This window comes from Stegodyphus dumicola, chromosome 5, assembly GCF_044657685.1.
Source record: "Stegodyphus dumicola isolate Sdum_Otavi_A_Nest chromosome 5, ASM4465768v1".
NCBI lineage: Eukaryota > Metazoa > Arthropoda > Arachnida > Araneae > Eresidae > Stegodyphus > Stegodyphus dumicola.
The window spans coordinates 138,500,153-138,520,972 of NC_140772.1; the positions used below are offsets into that span (position 1 = coordinate 138,500,153).

The following is a 20,820-nucleotide window of genomic DNA, read 5'->3' on the forward strand; positions in this document are numbered from 1 at the left end:
TTTAAACTTATTGGATCGAATTAAATCTACTTCGACGAAAATGCATAAACCACAATAGAATAAATGCATTCTTTAAAATTCACTCTATTTGTTTACCATAGCGACACTCTGGCGCTAGGTTCACTTAACAGTATTATATTTCGTTCATATTATAGCTCAGAATGCACAAAATTTATATCAGTTAAAGAATTACCTAATCGTTGCCACACGTTCTATTCAAAATTGTATAAAACAAATTAAGCAAGCAAAACAAAAAGGAAACAGTTTTTAACAGACGATTGAGTATTTCTCATTCAATTACAGTTCTCCCTTCGCGACAAGGCAAAAATACATAAACTCAAAATATCTGTATTAAAAATTATGAAGTAAATCTTAAACACTTATTTCCTCGAAAAAATTCCAGAAAGGATTAAGCATGATTTAATTCGCAATAATAAATGAAGGCGTTATCTTTGTTGTTGCGAAGCTAAGTTTTTCTAGATTGGCAACAAATCTACTATTCTGCTGTTTCAAATGTAAACAAGCAATGCCGCCTTCAAAAAAATTATTAGGCTTAGCAGCACTTAAACAAATTTAAAATTGTTGATAATTCTAAAAATATCGAATACAGATTTATTAAAGGCATAAAAAGCTTAACCAGAAGATAAGAACAACATAATTCAATCATTTTTAACCTTTTCGCAACAGCGCACCTTTGTTTAAGACTCTCGTGTGGGGAAGGGAATCGAATGCAGTTACCGTACAGGACGGAGGTTTTGCATCGCTAAGCCTAATTTTATAAAAAAAAACAGAAAAAAAAAGTTTCACTTCTAGCCTCATAATTTTTGGTATCATTTTAGATTATTACTTGAGGTCTTATATATGTTAAAATTAGCACTTAATAACGTTTTTTTTTTTTCTTTCTTTCTTTATTCTACATGAAAATATACTTAAAAATTTCCTTGTAAAATAATTTTCGGAAGTGCTATTCAAATTATTCCAAAGTTTTAATTGATAAAATCCATCAATACAGTCTAAAATTAATAAAAAAAAAAAAAAAAAAACACAATAAAGCCTATTTACAGTAAGAAGTAACAAAATTTAAAATGAAGACTGAGTCTCGATGCACGGAGAAGTATCACTTTCTAACTCTTAGAAAAAGTATCACTTTTTAAATCTTTAGAAAAAGAATCATCACTCTCATCTGCGTTAGTAAATGGTTCATTAACCATACGAGGGTATTCTTCCTCTGATAACTAGCGCCTTCGTCCCATAATAGACAAGAGGTGAGACTCCCAGAAATAAAAAGAGAAAAAACGGGAATATATCTGAAGTCAATGCAAAACTGTCTACTAACCCTGTCTACTAACCCTGAAAGACCGTATATAGCAGAGGGGAAAATAGAATTAAAAAAGTAATTGGATATAAATCAGACATGTGAATATTTACATTAGCACGCGGCGTTTTAGAGCCCACCTCTGTTTACGCTTTTGCTAGTTGATGAGTGAAATACCAAAGTCAGACAAAATATATTAAACTCAAGGTCAGGAACCTAAAACTGTGTTCATTTCAAAAGTAATGGACATAGAATGCCATCTTAGTAGCCTTCAGAAAAATGTTCCAGCTTAAAATGCGTATACGCATCACCCGTCCTCTGAATGCAGTCTCTAGGAATGTGTGGATGGGACGCCCGGCTGTAAGAGACGTTTCTTAGGGAATGCGTATATGGGACGTCCTTCCTGAAAGGGTTAAAGAAAAAAATGTACAATTTACAAACATATAAGAGTAAAGAAACTGAGATCACTGAGCCGGGTAACAGAGTGGATATATATATAAATACATTTATATACGTTTGGTGTGGCCGATTGCAACCAAAATACGAGGTGCACATCTACATGTTATAGCAGTCCTATATACAAAATTTCAACGTTCTGAGGCTACTCATTTTTGAGCTATGTGAGATACGTACGTACGTTTGTACAGATGCCACAAAAAATTCTCTTCAGAATTCATTTTAAAGCAGTTTTATAATTTTTTGAGAAAAAGAGTCTTTTATTCTGTCCTTACGTACAGATATCATGCAAGAACATCAAATTGCATTTGATAGCGGTCAAAATGGATATTTTCGTTGAAATATGCTGCCTGAAACTTTTTGAGATTACAATACTTCCTTTTTACTTCGTACCAAGGAAGTAAAAAAGGACACTTTAATCAGTTTTCATACAAATGTTGTGAACAATGGCAGATTTTGCTTTCATTAAGAAAAAAACTTCATAATTTTGTTCATAGCAATTGTCACGTAGGCCCGCTTTCGCTAATAAAAGTGTTTCTAATGTGTCATCACTAATATTAGATCTAAATTTAGTCCTCATTTTCGCAACAACACTGAAAATCCTTTCACACCCTGCATTACTATGGGAAACTGTCAAGATGGGCAATATAATTCTAGACAGTTCACTATATTTTAAAATTCCATCAGCATCTTTCAGTTTTCCAATTAAACTCCACTGGGTGTCAATCCTAGCTGATTTTATAACTTCATCCAAGTTTCCTAATTGTAAAATGCAAAATTGTGACTGCAATATTATGAGTGGCAACATCAATATCATCATCTTTCATGACTAAATGAAGTAACACAGAAAATCTGTTCAAAATGTACCTTATATCAGAAAAAGATGCATTTGCTACAGCAGAAACATCAGCAACTTTAGCATGCAAAATCATTTCATTGTTGACTGGAAATTTATGTAGTATGTAATCTCATACTCAACAGAAGTAACTTCTAACATGAAGATAAAACTTATTTTTTTTCTTCTGAAAGTTCTTCCACTACTTTTGTAGTTGCAGCTCCTATTACCAAATCTTCATCTTTCTTCTGATTTCTATTTCACCATAAATCACATCATATATAGAATTACAATGAATTGTAAAAAAAAAGCAAAAAGCTGTGTTAAGGCCCAAAGAAAAAAAAATATTCGTTCTTCACAAGATATACTTGCAGTAATCGGAAAATGTTTCATATGTTGAGCAATTATTTTTATTTTGAGAGTAATTTGTATCAGCTTTATGTTTATATTTTGCAGTATTATTTTGAGAACTGCCAGTTGGATTACTGAATGGTGCAGTAACTACTTTATTTTTCTCAAACCTATTTTTAACAATGGAAGTAGTAACTACATCTCCATTTACTTTAGGTATTTTATAACCTTTAATAGAGCCTTTTATCTTAACTCTCGAAGCATTTACTTCTTTAGAAAAAAAATGCAAGAAGTGGATCCCATTGATCGAGGATTCTAGATAAGCATTTCTTGATAATCTAAATAACAGCCTTGAGCTTGCTTTGTGCTCATTGGCTAATATATGCCAGATGACATGCAGTGGAGCTCGATGCCCATTGGAGAACTAGAGAACGACATTTCTGGATACATATACTCTCACTCACAAAGCAGAACTTCTCATCTGATTTGTTTTAGATATAATCTAGAGAAAATTCATTTGCTTTCAGATCTATCCAAAATCCCCTTTTTGTTGTTCATATAACAAAGTATTAAGCCAAGTTCCATAAAAAATGTGAAAAATTTTAAGAATAAGAAAAAGTCAGGAGAAATATATTGTAAATCGGGTTGGCGGGAGAGTGGTCGAAAATCGGGAGAATTGTTAACTCTGACACTGCAATGACTACAATATACATTACAACATACAGTTCCTCAATGATATACAGTCAAAAGTCGTTAATTCGGACACCCATAATCCGAAATGACCTATAATCTGGACCTCAAAGCTAAAAACTTTCTGCGCATGCGCCTCGTTGACACATGCGCATAGGCGTTTACGCGTGCGCGTAAGACCTTTTACGACTGCGCATATGTGAGCATGCAAGCGCAGAATACGTTTTCGCGTGCACGTTTTATGTATAACGGATGGTATAAGCTAAAATTATCTAATTATCTATTTCAGTTAATGTTGATGATTGCGTTGTTCCTTAATCTTCGAATTGGATCCGGCTTATTATTTTTTGCAGACTGTAAGAGCAATACTATAAAAGTAAACTTGAACTTTCGATTATGTCAAATAGAATTTCCGATTCTGGAGCTCCCAAAGGATCGTACAAAACGAAAGTATGTTTCGATGTCCATCAAACAAAAAGAGGAATTGCTGCAAAAAATGAATGAAGACATGAAGAATGTGACAGAGAGGTTAGGGAAAACGAAAAAATTTCGATTGACAAGTTAGTCGGTATTCTTGGCACAGTAATTAACGTGACTTGAACAGCGGAACTTTGTAACTGAACAAGAAATTATGTCTGTTTATAGAAAGTATTATTACATAAAAAACAAAGCAACTTAAACAACTTACATTAAAAGAAATGTTTAATAAAGTAAACAAATAAATATTAAGCTTTTTTTTTTTTTTTTTTTTTTTTTTTTTTTGTAAATTTTGATACTCTTTAGATCATAATTGTTCTTTATTTCATAAATTACGGTTTCATATTTTTAATTTTATAATTTCTGCATGCCATCTTACAAGATTTAAACTGATGATCTATAATCCGAAAAAATCGATAATCCGGAATCACCGAAGTCCTGACGAGTCCGGATTAACGACTTTTGACTGTATAATTCATACTCATTTCAAAATTTTTGAAGTAAATTTTTTACTGAATAGACAAAATATCCTGACTGGCACGTTTGCATGAAATTCTCGAGTCAATTCTTAAATTCCATCTTCACAATCGAAATATCCTCAGAGAAGCCAAGAAAGCTACGGAGACCAAAATTCAAGGGCAGAGACTCCCATTTCCCACTTAACTTGAAATGAAAACCAGAGATAATAAGATGGTATAATAAAACTACAGGATATCTTTGATGAATTCTGAGAGAATCATAATATTGAAAGTGCAACAAAGAAGGTAGCTACTGATTATCTTATTTCTGATGCTCAACGCTGCAGGAATTAAATAGTAAATAACTTTCAGAGAAAACAAGAATGAAACAATAAAGCAAAAAGTTTTGAAAAAGTTTCATAATAGATCAAAAAAGGATAAACAAAATTATTACCTTGATGCATGCATATCTGTTGAGAAATGTAACAAATATTGTTGAATGTGTGTGTGTTTGATTACGTCAAAGCCTCGAAGGCTATCTCCCTAAGGTAAGGGATGCCTTTTTTTTCTAAGGGAAACTGGCTCGTATACACGTTACACACAGGGAAAACCATGAAAATGCCCATGCAGCCAGCCCGCTTGTTCGTGGGATTCGATCCTCGGACCGAACTACCAGTGTTCAGTGACTTTACTGCTCGGCCGCTGGTGGGCTCTGAAATTAAAAGTAATAGCTCTCCTAAAAGGAAAATATTTGTACCTCATACGGATTAAAAAAAAAAATGTGTGATTAACAAAATACAAAATGTGTTTTCAACATTGTAAAAATACCTGATGCCTTTCCCATGCATAGTTGTAACATTTCTTTAAAATACTATTAAGTGTTTAATGTTAAAGCTTAATATTACCACATGAATTTTTTTTCTTCAGAGTCAATTTTCTTATTTTAAGATCAGAAGTTAATTTTCAATTATAAATAGCTGCCCTTGAAAATTGATAATTTATACTTTAGTTTTGATTTTTTGCTTTGATTAAGATGATATATTTAAATGCATTAATATAATAAATAATACAAGGAAACATTTAGTCAGGATTTTTCTGTCTATAATTTTAATTTTCAGATGTTAGGTTAAGTTATTCAACTATGGCAAAGCGCATAAGGGCTATCTGCTTAACAACCCAACTTTGTGGTGAAATTTATAAGGGAAACTGGCTCGAATTCACAGTAAATATGGGAAAAACCATGAAAGCCAATCATGCAGCTAGCACATACACTTGGAATCAAATCCAGATTGAACTCAAAGCATTCATCACTTAATTTTTCAGAAACATTTTTTAACCTTCCAATAAATGAAAATGGATTGGTATTCCAAAGATGAACCAATGCCTATTAAAAAGATTATCTATCAATGATTACATTTTTATATGATACCATTATATATTTTTAGCATGTGTTTTAAAATATGGACATAGATAGGAGTTGGTGCTTTCTGAATCACAATAGTGCATCTCCCCCTCCCATAAAAATATCTATATTTTTAAAGACAATAATCTCTTCTGAAATATCATTATTTATTGTATATGTGTGTTATTTAGTCAATTTATCAGTAAGGATATATGTCTTCATCTTTAAAAAGTAAACAGAAATCAAGCTTGAGTTACCTAAACTGCAATTCAAAATTATTAGTACCTTAGACTAGAAGAGAAACACGCTAATGTGACAATCAAAATCGTAAAAACAACCTTGTATTTAGCGTAAGTATATTGAATTCAATACTCAATCGATTTCGAGGGCAGCTAAAGGTCCCTCCTCATCAGGAGAAAGAAATACCTAGAAAGAAAAAAAATAAAGGGGAAGGAGTCTCGGAAACACGTGGTCCTTATCAGCACTGCACGTGGTTCTAACCGGATTTTTAATCAGAGTTACACTGGCTGCCTACTTTTACTGAACCAGGCTATCTGATAAAACATGTAACACAAAGGACAAGAAAGTTAAAAAAAGGACAAGTTAAAAATAGGGAGCGAGAGGCAACTGCACCTTCACGCTCAAAATCTGAACTTCGAATGGTTCAAAATCTGAACTTCGAACAAACAAATAACACAATGTTTATGCTTCATTTTAATTTCATATTTTAGATAATTTACATAGCTTTCCTTCTCTTGAGCATCTTTTCTAAGTTCATTTGTTTTGTGGGGTTCTATTTTATTTTTCTAACAGTTAATTTTATTTCTGATACAACCTTTCCTTTAAACCTTCATTTTTCCAACCCACACTTTCTTACCAGAATACAATTTCAGTTTCAAGCTTTATGCAAAATAAGTAGAAGGTACTATTTAAGCTAAAATCTTGAGTTACTTCAGATACAGTGTGTTCTGCCTTTCGGCCACGTTGTTTTCGCTACTAGTTAAAGCTTGTAATTTTACAGCCGTGCATGCTAATTGTCATTTAGTTTGTGTTGGTGGTATTAGCGAAGAGTCAATTATGCTCTTGACTAATACCCTCAACCAAGGTGCATTAAATAGCTCTGTGCAACTTCAGCTGATTATTCAATTTAGATTTAATTTTATGATATGTTCTATTTTTGAGTTACCATAAAAAGTGTTGATAAAGTACACTTGTAAGCACGAGAAGTGCCTTCTGTTAACTGTTCTTAAGTGAATAAACGGGTCTATTACTGTGCTTCTCGCATAGTTATTGATACAACAGAACTTGGTGAATAGTTGCTTCACAATTCTAGTAAGTTATAGCTTCAAGTAACTTTAAATAAGCTTGACTATTATAGTTTCAATAAACAAATCAATGTTCCCACTAATCTTCACTTCATTTCCTAATTTGTTAATATTTCAACAATGTACCTTTGAAGAATAATTTTCTCTCTCTTTATACACACAACCAATTTCCTTTTCAATGAATTTTCAGATTTAATTAAAGATTTTTGTTATTCTAAAGAACTGCTTTTACTTAGAATACATAGAAGAAACTGCTAATTCCATTTCTTTAATATTATAAGTATTGAAAATAAATATGAAATGATACAAGGTCAAGACCAGCATTGAAGCCAGTGTGGCAGAATTTTTAGAATTAAGCGAAGCACTAAGCCACTAAGCAACAAAATTTAGGGTAGACACTCAGGTATGTATGGCGTACTGAGACATATATGATGAATCTTTTAATTCACTGTAGGTTTTCAATTTTTTTTGCTTTCTTTGATTGCTTTGATGCTCGTGTGTAGTGGATAGCTAAGAAAATAAAGGGAAGATAAACATATTAAGAGAAAAGATTTCCAGGATCAAAAGGAGAAAATTTAAATAATTTTCTTTTCACTGTTCTTCCAAAAATTCTGCAAAAGATAAGTAATTCATCACAAAATTCCTATTAATAACCATAAAGACACTTCATTTCGTCACATTTTTCTGGAAATTGTAGGTCTATAAATCTTGGTTTTAGACCTTCCATGGTGCAAGGTCTAAAATAAAAGAAAAATATCCCTACCAGCCCTTATAACAGCAAAAGGCCAGTAGATTTTTGGGAAAAAAAAAAAAAAAATTCAGAAAAGAGAAGAATGAATTTTCAAGAAAAAACTGCTACACATTTAAATATTCTCAGACAATTACATTCGGGGCCAAACTCTTTAACATGAAAATGTATAAACATATATATTAAGAAAGAAAGAAATTAAGTTTTAATAATTACGGTAGCATTTTTGTTTTGTTTTAGCAATTTACAGTAGCATTTTGAAAGTGTTTTGGAGACTGAGCTTTCTATAGCATTTATAATCTTGTTTATTTTTCAGAATCAAAATATTTTCTAGTCACTAAAATAGAAAGTAATGCCACTTTAAAATATCACAAGAATCAATATAATGTCACTTTAAAATATTGGAAGTAATGTCATAATTTAAAATATTGGAAGTAATGTCACTTTAAAATATTGGAAGTAATTGGAGGAAAGTAATGTCACTTTAAAATATTGGAAGAATCAAAATATTTTTAAGTCATTAAAATGGCAAGTAATGTCACTTTAAAATACTGCAAGTGAAAATAAAAATGTATTATTTTTAATGTTATTTCTTAAATATAATTTTAATTTATTATCACCATTTTTATGATATTATAAGTGCTACTATGTTTGTAAAAAAATTTGTCAAAATTTTGGAAATCTTCAAATAAAAAATTTTGTACACTGATTTTGAAACGGCCAAAATGTTGATAAATTGCCAGATTTAACACTGCATAATAAAAGAACTTGTATCTCAAAAAGGGAAAAAATTGTTTTTGATGTAATATTTTATGAATTCTTCTTTGAAAAAACAACAACAATTATTATTTCAAAATGTTTATATTTCAATCGAAGCAGGGCCTCATTTCTAAAACTTGAGTACCCACCATTTATGTTAAGAAGTAGGAAAAAATTCATATGATAACCCATCAAACACATATTTGTAAATGCATTGCCAAAAAAATATTCCTCCAAAATGTTAATTCACTCTAAAAATGGCAGTGATAAAAAAATTAGACAGAAATGTCAGATAATTAAAATTAAGAACTTTTAAGGACCAAAACTCATTAAAAAAAAAAAAAAAAAAACTAAGAACTTTCAAGTACTTTTATGGACTGTGCGAAAGATGGATAAAAACAACTTTTACCAAAATAAATAAATACTATTATTTGAATAAATTAAAGTGGAACTTTAATATACACATAAAATCATTTTAACTTCTACTAAATATGGATGTAATATCCACATTTAGGAGAAATAGCACTGACAATGCAAAACTCTCAATTCTGAATTCAATCAAGAATTATTTTTACCATCATTTTTTGCTGCTTCAGAGCCATTTTCCTGTTGCTGTAAGATTTCAAATGTCTTGTCTATTTTTCGCCCAAGCAAATAATCTTCTCTATTTATCAAGGCAGCAGGACCTTGATACATCCAATCAAGCCTTTCTTCTTTTTTTCTAAAAGAAATACAAAGTATATCATCTAATAAAACATTTAAATTCAAAAGCTATAATATATAATTATATTTTATTAAAGACTTATTCATATTTTCTAAATACTTAAACTCCTATCTCATAAACGTATGTACTTGTTTTCCAACTAACCTCTTTTGCAATTAAATTGTGAAGTTGCTTTAATTAATGATTCAATATTTTAGTTTAGTACGCAACTTAACATTCCCGGAACAACTATCCTTACATTAGATGCATATAACACATTAATATTATTGATTAAATATTTTTTCAAAATTTCAAGATAAATAACAGGTGCATTCATACACTTAAATATTTTGTAGCAAAGAACTGGTCTGTCTATTATTATTAAAATGTGGTACATTGAGTTACGTATAATAAAACATACATTACTAAAAGTTTGCCTAAATATAAAATGTAATGGATTTAACTTTATCTTAACAGTTATTTCCTATTTCAACCCCATCCTCCCGGTTAAAGCCACACATACCATTTAGTGATTTTCTAATTCAGTACATTTCTTCAGTGTCATGTGTTGTCAATTTGATTTGGCATTTTCCATGGCAATAAACTGCCTTTATAACCATCACTTCCCTAACCCAATTTTTTAACGAGTCTTTTTTTTTCTCCCCCTCTCCTTTTTTTTAACTGCAATTAATTTTTACTACTTGGGATATATTTCACAGGAAATCATCCTTATCATTTCATTTATCCAGATACTAGGCATCCTCGATACTTTATTAAACATTTCTTCCGGATACTAGGCCTTTTAAGGCAGCCTCGAGCTTGCCAGTTCAGAGTGCCCCTTCCATTACAGCATATTGTCTTATTTGACCGAAAGTTACAACCAGAACAGGAGTGCCCCCTTCCATTACAGCATATTGTCTTATTTGACCGAAAGTTACAACCAGAACAGGAGTTCGTCTCTGGTGTTCTCTTCTGTTTTATTTGAACTTGAAAATACTTGATGCCGATGTGTATGTAAGTGTAGATGCATTTGACAAATTGCTTAATCCTCATTTTGTGTCTACTGTTGCAATCGTAGTAATTTGTGCAACATTTATCTTTTTTGTGATTGCTTGTTGTTATTGTTATTCTACATTAAAAAAGGTATGTATAGTTATATATTATGTTAAACATAGGGTAACATTTTATTCAGAAAAAGCAAGGATTTGAGCTTAATTACTCGAAAACTATTTGCCTCCCATATCTGAATAATTGTCGTATTCTTCGCCGAGTAAATTACTAATATCTAAACCATTTTCCTCTAAAGTGTTTTAATAAGAATGTTTTTCATCCTTCACTGGCCGTATCTGTTGTAACATAAAATACTAAAAACCTTTCTTCATTACTCATGTCTGTATTTTCTAATTTAAGATAACTCATATAAATTGATATCTGCTCTTGATAGCTAGCATCAGGGGTACAATCAAGTAAGATAGTAAAATATTTTGCCTGTTTGACCTTATTTAAAATAATTTCCTTTTTATTACACCCTGATAAGCTAATTGTTTCATTTTGAATTTTATCTCCAAGGTAATGAGGTACAGTCAAAAGTCGTTAAGTCGGACACCCATAATCTGGAATGATCTATAATCCGGACCTCAAAGCTAAAAACTTTCTGCGCATGTGCCGCCGCACAGGCGTTTTACGCGTGCGCGTAAGACCTTGACTACTGCGCATATGCGTGTGTGCAAGTGCAGAGTACGTTTTCGCCTGCGCGTTTAATGTATAACGGACGGTGTAAGCTAAAATTATCTAATTATCTATTTCAGTTAATGTTAATGATTGCGTTGTTCCTTAATCTTCGAATTGGATCCCGCTTATTATTTTTTGCAGACTGTAAGAGCAATTTTATAAAAGTAAACTTGAACTTTCGATTATGTCAAATAGAATTTCCGATGCTGGAACTTCCAAAGGATCTACAAAACGAAAGTATGTTTCGATGTCCAACAAACAAAAAGTGGAATTGCTGCAAAAAATGGATAAAGACATGAAGAATGTGACAAAGAGGTTAGTGAAAACGAAAAAATTTCGATTGACAAGTTATCGGTATTCTCGGCACAGCAATTAACGGGACTTGAACAGCGGGACTTTGTAACTGAACAAGAAATTATGTCTGTTTATAGAATTAAAGAGAAAGTATTATCACATAAAATGAAGCAACTTAAACAACTTACATTGAAAGAAATGTTTAATAAAGTAAGCAAATATATATTATGCTTTTTTTTTTTTTTTTTGTAAATTTTGATACTCTTTAGATCATAATTGTTCTTTATTTCATAAATTAGTTTCATATTTTTAATTTTAGAATTTCTGCATGCCATCTTACGAAATTTAAACTGATGATCTATAATCCGGAATCGCCGAAGTCCCGACGAGTCCGGATTAACGACTTTTGACTGTATATGTTTTTTAGCTTGAATTTAATCAATATATACAGAAATGATAAAGTCAGATTTTGTGATCATTTCTATACACATTATTAATTATTATTTCGTTCGAATAATTTGTTACTGGAACCCCGGAAGGCTAAGTTTTGTTTGGCTAAAAACTGAATGGCATAGATAATTCTTTCAATAACATTTCGCCAATGCTTAGTCACTTTTTTAAATACACTGGTGTGCAAAAATTAAGGACGAGACGGTTTTTTCAATATAACTTTGTACAAAAGCTTTCCAAATCAACACATTTAATACCGTAAGATCCCCAATACATAAGGACATAAGTAATGTAAGCAACGCTTACTAAAAGAGAAATCAGAGAGATAAAAAGAAGCTTTATTGAAAAAGGGTACTTACGTATTAACGCAACCAGGCCAAAATTCGCATAAATCGCCAAATTTGGCGACCTTACGTGTTATACGTAGTTTTTCATAAAGAAATTATTTTTCTTACTGGTTATATTGAATGCCCTGAAATACTTTAACTATGGGTATTTGGGATCTGCCTGCAAGTGAAAAAGATGCTGTTGAATTGTTGCAGGGATATGGAATTATACCGAACGAACGTACTTGTAAAAATTCTCATAAAATGAAACTGTATTTTGGAAAGCAAATCTTCTGGAAATGTAATGTCGAAGAGAGCAATCAACATTTGGGTGTGAGAACCGGAAATTGGTTTGAAGGTAGCCGAATTTCATTTGTGACAGCGGTGCACTTCATTTATTGTTGGTGTAAAGAGTTAACCTCAATTAAATTTTGTGCAGAAGAGATGGGAATTGCTGACAAAACTGTTGACTCATACCTTATTGAATTTATATGGCGCCAAGCTCAAGCTGTTAATGGGGAAGACGGTTTTCAATCAGTGCTAAAAGCAATAGCCAAAAGATTTCCGCCGAAAAAATAATTCTGCAACTTATTTAAATTCGAAACCGGAAGGGTTTAATTGCTATTTTATATTTTAAAACAAAATAATATAAAAAACTGTATTAAAAATTATCTGTAATTAATAAATGTACATTTTCTTTCTATTCATACTTTTTTACTCAAACTTACAAATCGCGCCAACCTCGTTGCGATAATACGTAAGTACGTACCTGAAAAAGTAGCATGGAGCGCAATGCGACTGAAGGCCGAAACATCCCTGTGATGGGTGTCCAGCAAGAAACATCCGGTCTTTAATAGGGAATATGATCTCCCCTGACTGCTAGGCAGGTTTCACAGCGTCTGCCCATGCTGAGAATGAGGGTGTCAATGAGTTGTTGAGGCATTGCTGCCCATTCGTCTTGCAGCGTCAATCGAAGCTCCGGAATCGTTACTGGTGGTAAGGTACGAGCTGCCAAGCGTCTGCCTAGAAAATCCCATACATGCTCGATGGGATTGAGATCCGGAGATTGTGCCGGACAATCCATACATTCAATATCCTCACTCTCTAAGAGCTGTTCGGTAGCTACTGTGCGATGACATGGTGCATTGTCGTCCATGAAAAGGAACTACGGACCCATAGCGCCTCTAAAAAGACACACATATGGAAGAAATGCCTCCCCAAACGAGAACACCACCACCTCCATACCTGCCCCTTTCAATGATGTTCGAGGGATGATTGCGGTTTCTCCGCTCTCTCCAGATGAGTATATGCGATGAGAATCGCTACTCAGACTGAATCTGCTCTCCTCTGTAAAGAGTACTCGTCCCCATTCATTGTCTCTCCAATTCCGGTGTTCCCGGCACAACAGAGAATGCCTTCTCCCATGGGCAGGCGTTAGAGGTACACACCGTACAGGGCATTGTGCAAACAGACCACCACCGTGCAGTCTTCTGGCCACGGTAAAACGCGATATGGGTCGTCCAGTCGCCTGTGTCGTGTGTCTAGCGATTTCTCCCGCTGTCTGCCGCCTGTTTCTTCTGGCCTGTAAGGCAATATACCGGTCATCTGCGGGTGTGGTTCCTCGTGGACGACCACTACTAAACCCCCCGATAGCTGTTCCTGTAGTTTGAAATTGTCTCCAAAGTCGTGAAACGATGCTGTGAGCAATTCCGAACTCTGTAGCCACACTTGTCACACGGCAGCCTTCCTCCAACTTCCCAATGATTCGACCTCGGGTAAAAGTATCCAGATGTCATCTAACAGATTGATTATTCGCCATTTCTCGCTGAGGCAGCAACTCGGTGTAATTTTAACTGCTATACGGCGTGCAATCTCTTTGCCAGAAATATTGATCTTACACCAACAACATGCTTTATACTACTCAGACACTGCATATCTGCGCATGTGCTACCGTACATCACCTTACTTAATCTCCTGATTGGTCTTTTTGTCCGCTCTGCCTCTTCGTTCAGCTGATATGCTAATTTTTCGACTTCGTCCTTAATTTTTGCACACCAGTGTAAATTTTGACAGGTTTATTCTTTCTTAATCGTTGTAAGAAATCGGACCAAAGATGCAGATTCCAGAAATGTGTTTTATTTTTTAATGAAGTGCTCAATTAAGTGGTTCTAGTCATTAAATTCAGAACTACTCAATTTTATGTTGCTGAAACTGTTAAAAATTTTGCAACAAAAACAATAAACAGAATTTTTTTCAGCAGAAACCAATCCCTTTTAACTCTTCTATTGTTTAGCAAGATTCGACAAAAGTACATCTAAAAAAATTATGTCAATTTTTATCTTTTGGAAAACTGAAACTAGAAAACAGGTTTTCATAATATCCAGGGCCATTTTCTGTTAAGACTTGAACTTAGGATTTCAGTAATGGACTTAGGCATAATCTGGAATCATCAGGCACAAGCAAATGAATATCTACTGCAAAAATTTTAGATTTCACTAATATTTCTTCTGTTTTTTTGACCATCTGCATTGAAGTTAAAGGTAATTCCTATGTGAAAACACTTTCTAATTCTTTCAGAGTATTAGGTTCTTTTGGTAATTTCAATGGTAGCTGACACGTTGATGGACAACTAGTGCTAGTAGCGTCAGCATGGATATTCTTTGGATTTTGCAAAAACTGAGTAATTTTAAAGTTCTGGTTTATTAAGTCTTCCTCTCACTTTCTTTTTCTACATTAAATTCTGATACCCACACAGATTTTTTCCGTTCTTCTTCCGACATCTGGGGCAAATGAAAACAGGAAAAGCGGTAGTAAAAATAAAAATAGAAAATACCTATTATAAGAACTATTGCGTAAAACACTTCTTTTGAAAAACACTCGGAAAGTCACTGTTTGAAATATTTTACCTTCTGAAAAACTGAGTATATCTTAAACCATTGTTTGGAAAATATATGAACTATTAGCCCATACCAAATAATTCAAGGAGGGGATAGTAATCTTTTGTCTATTAACGTAAATTAATCAAATTTAAAGTACCTATTTAAGACATGATGAATGTCTTAAACCTTATTTAAGACATAAGTTTTCTGTTTGCTAAAAATCGGAAATTGGCCAGCTTTTGATTTTAGAATACCTTGTATATTTTTACTTCACTTTATAGACTCACTTCCAAAAGTTAAGCACGGAGAAGAAAATGCTAATTTCCGGAAGCCAAGCTGAATTGAAGAGGATGCAATTCGCTGCAGAGTAGATGAAAATATGCAAATATGTTAGGTAACAACCAATCATGCTTTCATGTCAAGAAATATGCAAAAAAGGCAGTCTTATAAAAAGTCAGCTTTATGAAGGATTACAGAAGTTGATTGTAAGTGCTGATAGAAGGTGTTTAAAACTTTCGGACAATTTGTTTTCAAGACATACGTGTTTCTATGACTTCCAGAAGACAAATTAAAGATTCTGAGCGCTGGCGTGTTGTGGGGCGCATTGAAGCAGGGCAGTCGATCACAGATGTTGCTCTTTTCTTCGCTGTTCATCATTCTGTAATTTTACGTTTATGGAAACAATTCCAAACCACACAGACAGTTGTTCGAAGGTCCGTAGCCAGTCGTCCGAGAGTTACAACCCCGTGGAAGTTCGATATATTGCTATTGTAGCCAAAAGGAATCGCAGAGCAACCTCCACACGTGTGACATCTATGAGATTTCATTAGGATACCGCACCGGCCTGTACATCTTTAAACGGGGTTCTTTGACAGCTGAATGGTATCGAGATGAAGTCCTATAACCCATTGTCAGATTGTATGCTGCAGCAGTTGGCCCTACTTTTGTTTTAATGGATGATAATGCACGTCCCCCTAGAGCTGAGATTATCGACGACTACCTGGAGAGTGAAAGGATTGCGTGTATGGCGTGGCCAGCATATTTGCCTGACCTTAATCTAATTGGAAATCTTTGGGATGCTCTCGGCCACGCTGTATTTCATGTTTCCCACCTCCAGCCACTCTTATTGAGCTGGAAACTGCTCGACAAGAAGAATGGCGATTGCTTAATTCTGCGGTGGTTGACCACGTAATTGAAAGTATGGTCACAAGGTGTAAACTTTGTATAGAGATGAGGGGGGATCACATACTCTATTATGTCCTTTTTTTTTTTTTTTTTTTCATTTTATGCTGTTTATTTTAACTTTATACATAATACTGTTTAAGTCTCCAGTATGTCATTATCTAATAACTTACAAAAATGTAATATTGTTTAAATTTCTGTATATAATTATTGATTTTGTTTTATGCATAAATATATATGCTATTTTCCTGCCGAATTTTGTGTAAAAAAAAAGCAGTATTTGTTGATATTTTGCATTTTACATCTTTGTGCTTAACTTTTGGAAGTGAGTGTATCTCAAATATGTCTATTTTAAATTCAGTGGTACTCCATAAATATGTCAATACAGTCAAAAGTCATTAATTCGGACACCCATAATCCGGACCTCAAAGCTAAAATCTTTCTGCGCACAGGCGTTCAAGCGTGTGCGCAAGACTTTTACGACTGCGCATATGCGTCTGCGCAAACGCAGAATACGTTTTCGCGTGTGCGTTTAATGTATAACGGACGGTATAAGCTAAGCTAAAATTATCTAATTATCTATTTCAGTTAATGTTGATGATTGCATTGTTCCTTAATCTTCGAATTGGATCCGGCTTATTATTTTTTGCAGACTGTAAGAGCAATTTTATAAAAGTAACCTTGAACTTTCGATTATGTCAAATAGAATTTCCGATGCTGGAGCTCCCAAAGGATCTACAAAACGAAAGTATGTTTCGATGTCCATCAAACAAAAAGTGGAATTGCTACAAAAAATGGATAAAGGCATATCCTTTGTTTATCTAACCGTTCCAAAATCTGTTTATCAATTTCACGCTGCTCTGCGTGGGGGGGGGGACATCGTGGCGTGCAATGAACTGGAAGTTGATCTGTCAGCACTATCGTTATCTTCAGAGCAGATGTTTTTATTTTAATTGGCTTATAATTCCTTACTAAATGAAGTATTTCATCTCGATGTACTCCATCTTTGATATGATTTAAATCAAATTCCTCGTCATTATAAATATCACAAATACAAATCAAATAGTTTTCTGGTTGCAATTTTCTAGTTTCGGCTATGTGTAATGTATGCTTTACGCATGCGTGCGTTGAAAGAAATATTTAATAAAGTAAACAAATAAATATTAAGCTTCTTTTTTGTAAATTTTGATACCCTTTAGATCATAATTGCTCATTATTTTATAAATTACGGTTTCATATTTATAATTTTATAATTTCTGCATGCCATCTTACCAGATTTAAACCGATGATCTATAATCCGGAAAAATCGATAATCCGGAATCGCCGAAGTCCCGACGAGTCCGGATAAAAGACTTTTGATTGTACTTTCTTCTAGAAAGATAACAATTTTTAGTTTAATAAACAAATGGTTCACGTAAAAAAAAAAAAAAAAAAAAAAAAAAAAAAAAAATTCTAGTAATTAGGCTCAAATAGTCGCTTTTCTGAATTACAAAGCAAACCTAAATTTAACATAATATGTAGGTGCACTTACCTTTTTCTATGTAAAATAAAAATAATAACAAGCAATCAGCAAAAAAAAATCAGAAAAAAGTTAAATGGCGCACAAATTAGTGCGATTATAACAGAAGACACAAAATAAGGATTAAGCAATTTGTCGAACGCGTCTATGGCGCAGGCCTCTACTCTTACGCACGCATCGGCATCGCATATTTTTTTTCATGTATATTTACAAGATCAGCTCAACTTATGTCAAAAACTGCAAAAAGCATTAAATGCTAAAAATAAAAGCGATATAAATCGCCGGTTGAAACTCTAAGCTATATCGTAGTCAACAACATTAGCCATATGCAGAAAGGAATTTTGGATATATCCTTAGATATCAGCCCTAGAGCATCTTTTGTGCCCTGTTGTAATCACACCTGTCTTAAACTACGCTGCGAACAACCATTTATTCAGTATAAACTTCTTAGATATGCATATTAATTTGGTTTAATTTTAAGGTAACAAATAGTGTTTGGCAATATATTTGGTATCCAGTGCGTTTAGTATATTATTTCGCTTCGCTTGCAGTGTTACTTTTGTACATCTCGTTATTGTTGTTGTTGATTAATGCTGACTTATCTGACCTACAGTTAGCCCAAGCCCACAAGATTCCTTGGGGCAAGGAGCTCAAGATATGCCTGTCGTTCGCAACAGCCTTCAGCACCTTACACGTGACAGTGCAATTTAGCTCAATTTCGCCTCCAATTTTGATGGACAGCACCACAGGGGGAACGGTTCCAAGCGTCTCGTACACCTGATCCCCTACCACCAACCTCTCCAGAGGACTTTTGCCTTACTGCATATTTAGAGTGCCCTCATGCTGCACAGACACTATACATTTACAAACATCCATGCTTTCTCCGGGAATCGAACCCGGGCCCTTCCGAACAGCAGTCAGCAACGTTAACCACTATACAGTTAGGCGACTTTTTATAACTTAATTATATGTATAAGTCTTCAATAAATATGTTTGAGTTTTGACAAAGCACAAAATGTTTGCATATTTAAATAAATTAAAAGATTAAATGTAATTTTTTTTTCATATTATTATGTTAATATATGTTAATAATGCTTCATTTTAAGTGTTAACTATAAGCAATTTCCCTTTAATATCATCTCTGCATAAAGGTGCTCGCCAGACATTTGCACGACAGCGTCGATCAGGCTTGGCGTGAGCCTGGGTACAACTGATGCCAAACGGAATATCTTCGCTGGTAAACTTTTACCCTTCATTTTCAAAACAAGTCGCAGCCATTTTTTGTCAGATCGATTGTTTCTTTCAATACCGGTATACAATTACATAGAATTTTTACTAGTTAAATTTTGTGCCCTAAGACCATTCGCAGTAATTAATTAGGATGCAATCACACCACTCACTCGAAGGTGAAAATATAGAAAAGGCAAAATCAAGGGTTAAATTCATCAAATCTAATGAGCGAAGTAAAGCACTGTGGTTTCATATAATTTCTGAGTAAACTATTTGTATGAATTGAATGCATTTAAACTTGTACTCCATAAGATTTAATTTAAGATTTAACTTGAAATTAATGTAGATAATTACTGAGAGAATTAGATTTTTGTAGCGTAGTTTACATGAGATAAGATCACTTGGGGTCAGGTCAGGTGATAGGAACCGGCGAATTAGGATGTTGAACCATGAAAGCATAGTACACTCTTAAATTAATGTCTTTTTACAAATTTATTGTCATTTATTGGCTTTCTATAAAATTTTAAACCATATTAAAACATTTACGCCTTCAAAATAAAAAATTCTTAGAACTAACATTTGTTAACATTTTTTATGTGTATACTGTATGCTGTTGCCAACAAAGTCTGGTTGGCGAGATTTGCAGTGGCGAAACAGAAAAGTACCGCCTATATTTCAAAACATTTTGTCAAAAATGGATTAATTTTACCGGTCAGAAACTTCATTCTTGATGCGTTATTAAAGTCACTATTCAATATAGTCAATTCATTTTACAGTCTGAGTATTTAAGGCACATTTTCAACTAAACAAGATAATATATTTTACACATTAAGAACAGATATAGTGCCTAGTAGAGTTGCATAACAAATTAAGATGTTTTAAATTATCATTCTTACTTCACAACTCCTTGATCTTCAGCATATGCTTGTATTTCTTCTCTGGCTCGCTCTTCAGCCAGTTCTTTCTGTAGCTGTTCAATCTTTTGTTTCTCAACTTCATGCTTTTGCTCTGCTTTCCAAACTCTCTCAATGTTCCGCAGCGTTGATGGATGCCAAGATTTTTTCAGATTCTACAAATGGAATATAAAAAAGTAAAAATTAAATAGACTTCAATGCAGTAAACATTTTAAAATGAGAATTTTCAATGTTCTACATCATAGGGCATAAAGTAAATTCAATAATATAATTTGACCTACTGCAGCACTTCTCAGTCTGTGGTCCATGAAGCCTACCCTCATGGTCCTCTTATCAGACAAAAACTCAATTTAACTGCATATATCACACTATAGCTGAAGAATCTGTGTTTGAAATGGATGGATAACTTACTTATGGTACCTTACACTCGAGCATTTAAAATATTTAAAGCACTATGGTGCTTCTTACCAACTTGCATTCAAACATGGAACAGCTATGCAAGAATTCATAGGCTCTCTGTCTCATTAAGGTGAGTACCAATATTTGTTTAAGATTACACAAACTCTAATAGCCTTGAATTATTAAAAACAAATATCAGCTTTCTTTTATTAGCATAATTGATTAATAATGATATAAAATTAAATTAATTTTAATTAATTATATTTTTTTAATTTAAGCATACGTACGCTAATACATATCATAAAAAAATTGCTTTCGAAACTGAAAAGAGTAAGATGGTCTGCAAGAAAATTCTAATTTAGAAAAGGGTCCTAATT

At 33.2% G+C, this 20,820-nt stretch overlaps 1 protein-coding gene across 1 annotated transcript in view; it reads right to left on the reverse strand.

Annotated features, from left to right (window-relative positions):
• Positions 1 to 20,820, reverse strand: part of Cwc25 (CWC25 spliceosome associated protein homolog) — a 59,327-nt gene that overhangs the window by 31,990 nt on the left and 6,517 nt on the right. The window contains exons 2-3 of the mRNA XM_085817111.1: positions 20,027 to 20,199; positions 9,392 to 9,537 (exon numbers count right to left, since the gene is read on the reverse strand). Coding sequence (XP_085673237.1) covers positions 9,392 to 9,537; positions 20,027 to 20,199 — 319 coding nt within the window. The remainder of the gene's footprint in view (positions 1 to 9,391; positions 9,538 to 20,026; positions 20,200 to 20,820) is intronic.